This window comes from Lontra canadensis, unplaced genomic scaffold, assembly GCF_010015895.1.
Source record: "Lontra canadensis isolate GAN:19392208 unplaced genomic scaffold, GSC_riverotter_1.0 scaffold66, whole genome shotgun sequence".
Taxonomy (NCBI): Eukaryota; Metazoa; Chordata; class Mammalia; order Carnivora; family Mustelidae; genus Lontra; species Lontra canadensis.
In genome coordinates, this window is record NW_022631060.1 from 10,141,126 (window position 1) to 10,146,840 (window position 5,715).

The 5,715-nt window shown below is 64.6% G+C and overlaps 1 protein-coding gene across 2 annotated transcripts; it reads left to right on the forward strand.

Annotated features, from left to right (window-relative positions):
- Positions 1 to 3,314: 3,314 nt before the first annotated feature.
- Positions 3,315 to 4,529, forward strand: ASCL2 (achaete-scute family bHLH transcription factor 2). Of its 2 annotated transcripts, none has more exons than XM_032879089.1 (2): positions 3,315 to 3,915; positions 4,490 to 4,529. In XM_032879089.1, the coding sequence occupies exon 1, from the start codon at positions 3,315 to 3,317 to the stop codon at positions 3,897 to 3,899; it is 585 nt and encodes a 194-aa protein (XP_032734980.1). In that variant the 3' UTR covers positions 3,900 to 3,915; positions 4,490 to 4,529. The 2 variants fall into 2 exon arrangements, with proteins under 2 accessions (XP_032734980.1, XP_032734981.1); XM_032879090.1 differs by having other exon boundaries at positions 4,493 to 4,529.
- Positions 4,530 to 5,715: the final 1,186 nt, after the last annotated feature.

Below are 5,715 nucleotides of genomic sequence, written 5' to 3' on the forward strand. Positions count from 1 at the left end.
CACCTGCCACAACGTGGATAGACCTGGAGGACATCATCGTACTGAGTGGAAGAACCTAGGCACAAAAGGGCAAATGCTGCAGGAGTCTATGTATTGGGGGACATAAAGTTGTTAAACTCACAGAGACAGAAAGGGGCATGGTGGGCGCCAAGGGCTGGGGGAGGAGGAAGGGGCTTACCGACCCCTGCTGGACTTCTCAGGCATGGAGTTTCGAGAGTGGGCAGAGCCTGGGAAAGTGCCAACCAGCCAGCGAGGGTGCCAGGGTGAGGGCAGAACCCCGACAAGGCAGCACGCTCGTGTTTGCAACTTTACTGACAGCTTTATTGTGACAGAACCCACATACCACCCAGCGCATCCATTTACAGTGTACAGTTTGGGGCACCGGGGCACTGCAGTCCATTAAACATCCGACTCTTGGCTTTGGCACAGGTTGTGATCTCTGGGTCCTGAGATCAAGCCCCATGATGGGCTTCACACTCAGTAGGGAGTCTCTCTCCCTCTGCCCCTCTCCATACCCTCTCTCTCTCTCTCAAATAAATAAATCAATAAAATCTTTAAAAATAAAGTGTGCAGGGGTGCCTGGGTGGCTCAGTGGGTTAAGCCTCTGCCTTCTGCTCAGGTCATGATCCCAGGGTCCTGGGATCAAGACCCACATCAGGCTCTCTGCTCAGCGGGGAACCTGCTCCTCAGTCTCTCTCTACCTGCCTGTATACTTGTGATCTCTCTCTCTCTCTCTCTGTCAAATAAAAAAAAATAAAGTGTGCAATTCATAGGTTGTTAGCACATTCCCAGGGTTGTGCAACCATTTTAAAACATTTGCACCATCTAGAAAGAAGCTCCACACCCTTTGGGTTGTGCTCTGGGAAATCAGAGCCAGCCGCGATGTGCAGGAACGGGGCCACATGGAGAGCGTGACCCTGCCACCCAGCCTTCCTGCTGCCCTCCAAGCTGACCCCCCAGTTGAATGCAGCTACAGTAGCCGGCAGAGGTACCACCACAAAATCCTGAGAAATACGAAATCATCGGGGTGGCCACTGGAACCAGAGGAGTCCCTTGTGTGGGAACAGGTACCTGAGGGTCTCCGGGCTCCTGAGGCAGAGCCCAAGCCCAGGCAAGGATTGCCAAGAGCCCGTTTGCGGGATTCTGGGGTTTTCCCTTTGATGTGGCATCCATCTCCAGCTGGGGTTTGCCCACTGGCCACGGGGGAAGGGCAGGGAGTTTCTGACCAGAGAGAGGAGCCAAGGCTCCTGTCCTGCACAGGGAAGAAGGCTGAGCCGCCTGGAGTCAGAGTCCAGGCCGGATCTCTGCCTGGATTGCTCCATAGGCCAGAGGTGTGACTGTGGACACAGTCCATGTCCTCCCTGAGACAGCTTCCTCCGGCAACAATGGGGCCCTACCCCTACCTGGCCCCGGGCAGGTGCTAGCCACCAGGTCACACCCAGAGGACAGGGTGGCAGGAAGGCCAAGCAGATTTGTAAGCAGATCTTGCAGAGTAACTGGAAGCCAGTGGACACCACAAGGCCCCCAGGGGCTCCCTGGAGAAGAATCCGGGGGTCTCTCCCCAGCAGGAATGGGAAGTGGCTCCAGACAGAACTCCTTTCCCAGCAGACCTCGCCCTGGAGGATCTGGTCACCTTAGGCAAAACCCAGCAGGGCCCAGCCACTGGGCAGGCCTTCCCCTGCAGTGGGGCGGATCAAACTCTTCCACTGAGGGTTCATTCTGCACCTTCCGCGGTCCCTGCCCCTCAGACCCCTACATTCCTCCCCATCTGTCAGGGAGAAACGCTTTTGTCCCTCCTGTCTTGGGAGGCAAGGCAGCTTTCCTGAAACCTTCTTCCACGGGCCCAATCTCTGCTGTGGGGCGGGAGAGGGAGGCCCCAGCCAGGGCTGGGGGGCTGAGGAAGACGGAGCCAGGGCCACGATAGCGGGTCGGCACCAAAGGTGAGGGGCCGCAGCATAAGGGGCCAGGAAAGCAGAACGGGGTGGGGGGCTGGGGGGGGGGGGGGGGCCGGGCGGGGAAGATTAGGGGAGTATGCGAAAGGAAGCCGCGGGGCGGGGCAAAGGCTGACCGCCGCTGGGGTCCACAGCAGCTGCTGCAAACCTCCAGACCGCCTCCCCCAGCTTCCGGGCTCCCCAAGGCTGGGGCACCTGGAAACCCCAGGCAGAAGGTGTGCGCGCGGGGTTGGTGGAAAGGCGCCCCAGGAACCTGAACTCTCCACCCCAGCGCAAGCACTTCTCCAGTCCCGTCCTGCCCAAAGGGTCGCAGCACCCTCTCCCACGCTCCGCAGAGGAACACGCAGGTGGGCGGTGGGGCGCTGAGCAGGTGTGCTCGCGGGGAGCCGCCAGGCAGCGCCCAGCTTTGTGAGCGACGCTCCACGAGCCACGCGCCGGGCGTACGCGCTTCCTCTCTGGGCGGGGCCTGAGGCCGCACCCTCCGCGATTGGCTGAGACCCCGGCCCCCGCCCCCTGGGACGCGGCGGGTGGGGTGGGCTGGGGGGGTGGTGGCGCGGGGACAGAAGGCAGGGCGCGTGCCGCCCCCGGGGGTCTCCCGCGCCTCAGGGATAGCTGAGCCTTCGCGAGGCCCCTCCCCCTCCCACGGCGCGCGCTGCGCGTGCGGATGATCCACAGTTCTGGGGATAGCGGGCTGGGCGCCGGGGGGGTGGGGGGGTGGGTGCGAGTACCGGACAGTTGCACCCGGGGCATGTGGACTCGGCTCAGGCCGCGGGGTCGCGCCGGAGACCTGCTGACAGCGCCCGGAGGTCGGGCTGGGGGCGCACACGGGACCTGTGCACTGCGTCTTGGGGGGTTCACTAAGCACCTGTTGGGAGCTCGGGTCCCACCCGGGCCCTGCAGACTCCGCCCGGAGAGATGGAGCGGGGGACGCGCTCACGCCCTGGTGTTTGCAGGTTGTGTGCGCAAGGGGGAGGGCGAAGCGTGGCGGGAGGGCGAGGCGAGGGAAGGAGGGCCTGAGAAAGGAGGCGGCGGCGCGGAGGAGGGTTATCTATACATTTAAAACCAAGCCTCCTGCGCCGCGCTAGGAAGACCTGGGGAGCGTCCGGCCGCACGCGCGGGACACGAGCGCCCCACGCTCTGAGGCGCGCACGGCCTGCCACCTCCTGGCCTCCTGAGCCTCGCTGCCCCTGGGCCCCAGACGACCTGGAGCGCGTGCCCTGGGGAGTCTCTCTGCGGCACAGTGCTAGGGCCTCCCTAGGGGTTCTGTCGTCCTCGCACCGGCCCCCGTCCCCGTCCTCTGTCCGCCCCTCCTGCTGCGCGCGGGGGCTCGGAGGAGTTGCGGGACGAGTGGATGCGGGCGCGATGGACAGCGGCGCGCTGCCCGGGCCCGCGCGCTCCGCGCCTGGCTTCTCGGGCGGCTGCGTCCCTCGGCGGCGACCCACATCCCCAGAGCTGCTGCGCTGCAGCCGGCGGCGACGGCCGGGCGCGACGGAGACCGGGGGTGGAGTGGCGGCCGTGGCGCGGCGCAATGAACGCGAGCGCAACCGCGTGAAGCTGGTGAACTTGGGGTTCCAGGCGCTTCGGCAGCACGTGCCGCACGGCGGCGCCAGCAAGAAGCTGAGTAAGGTGGAGACGCTGCGCTCGGCCGTGGAGTACATACGCGCGCTGCAGCGCCTGCTGGCCGAGCACGATGCTGTGCGTGCCGCGTTGGCTGAGGGGCTGCTGGCGCCAGCCGCGCGTCCCCCCGCGTCCTGCGGGCCCCCCGGGACCCCTGCCACCGCCCTAGGCTCGCCTTCTTGCGCTTCGTCGTCCCCGGGCGGCGGGGGCAGCTCGGAACCCGGCTCGCCGCGCTCCGCCTACTCCTCGGACGACAGCGGCTGCGAGGGCGCGCTCAGCCCGGTGGCGCGCGAGCTGCTCGACTTCTCCAGCTGGTTAGGGGGCTACTGAGCGCTCCGCCCCCGAGGTAACCTCCGGCGGCAGGGAACTGGGGGGTTGGCGCAGGGGCAGCCGGGCGGGGTGGAGTGGACAGCCTCGAGGCTAGCGTCCCCAGAGCAGCCAAGCGCAGCGCCAGGCCGGGGTGACGGCTTTGATTTCGCTCACTCTTCATTTTCCCCAAACTTTTTCAAGCCTGTGCAAGACCAGCGTTTGTTTGTCCGGGATTGCAAAACTTCCTCTCGCTGCTGCGCAGAAGTAGGGGGGTGTGTGTGGGGGGGCCTCTGGCGGGTGAGGCCCCGAGTGCACGCGGATCCTGGGGCAGAGCAGGGCGCTGGAAGGCGGGGTGACTTTGCATTGCAAATCGCGCGCCCCGGCCGGCCGGGTGGCAGAAATGAGTCGGCCGGTGCGGAGCCCTGACTCACTGCGGCTCTGAGAGCGCGCCCCGCCCCCACCCCGGCCGGGGCCACAGACAGAATCCGAGGCACCCACGGACTCACGCTCTAAAACCCACCAAGCAAACGAAACTGCAGACTTGGCTTGTGGGCGGTGGGGCCCGGCCAGATCCCGCACTAATGCGCGTCCCGTCCCCCCTCCCCTCCCAGCAGCAGCTCTGGACTCCGAGCGGCCAGCAAGCTCACCACCTGGGAGTCAGGTGGGTGGCCCGCGCCTCTGGCCCACTGTCCCTGCGGGTGAAGCCACGACCGAGCCAGGACTCCGCCGACAGGTCGCCTGTGCCTTCCAGCCTGACCAAGTGCGCATGTGGAAAGGGTCCCCCTCTGACCCCGCCCAGCTGGCAGCTTCCTCAGACCCCCACCATCCTGCCCAGGGAGGTTCTCCACTAGGATAGGGCTGGGGCACCAACACGGAGGTTTCTGGAGGGGAGAGGATTTTATAACTATGCAGAACTTCTCTGTTTTGCGTATTAGTTTGAACTACCCAGGAAAACCCGCCATATGAAGACTTATTTTTGTACCAAAAAAATCCCCAGACTTGGAACACAATAAAGATGTCTACTCCCGCCCCACCCCACCACTGGAATTTTTCAACCAGGCCAAGATCTGGACACCCGCTGCCCCTGAGGGGCTGTGTCCCTGGGAGGCGTCCCCTTGCAGTGGCTGTGCGGATGGAGGGATGGCTCCTGCTGGGGACCAGACTTTGTGGGAAACCTGTTTAGGGCAGGCGGACTTCACAAATAGATCAGTGCTGTGTATCTGGTGTTGGGGGTGCCCTCTTCATGCCCTGAGGCCCCCATTTCCCAGGTGAAGGCAGGGCCTGGGTGAGAAGGTGGGACCCAGCAGGTGGGGTCACCTCTCCCTGTACCCTGACCCCTGCTTTGTGGGGTGGGGCCAGAGGTGTGAGGTCTGGGGGTCCAGCCTGGTCACCACTGCCCCAAAGCAATTCACCTTGTGGGGCAGGGAGTTGGTGACTGCCCAGCCGGGAGGCCGAGGTCTGGGGTAGCTCCTACATGAGGGACTGGCACCCGGGGAGGTCTGAGCTGTGGGAGGGGTGAGGGCTGCCTTGTTCAGATCCCCGCTGCTCACCACCAGCTGGGTGGCCTGGGCAAGTCCCTCGACACACGAATGGGGGGGTGACAGCAGAGCTGCCCCATGAGGCTGTGAGAGGATTTGAGTGGAGGCCCTTGGGTCTAGAGCCCTATGCTAGGCCCCCTGGCCCCTGGGCCTGAGGCTTCTGCCCACGTCTTTTTACTGGCTTCTTGAGAAGAACAAGGAAACCGCCCCCCCACCCCGGCCCCTGGCCCAGGCGCCCCCAGCCAAGAGAGCCTGCGGAGATCACTCAGCCCCACCTTTGACCGGGGCCTTGAGCGCTT

Bases quoted from the DNA above. Each gene is read 5' to 3' on its own strand.
- ASCL2 (XM_032879089.1), top strand. From the start codon at position 3,315: ATGGACAGCGGCGCGCTGCCCGGGCCCGCGCGCTCCGCGCCTGGCTTC.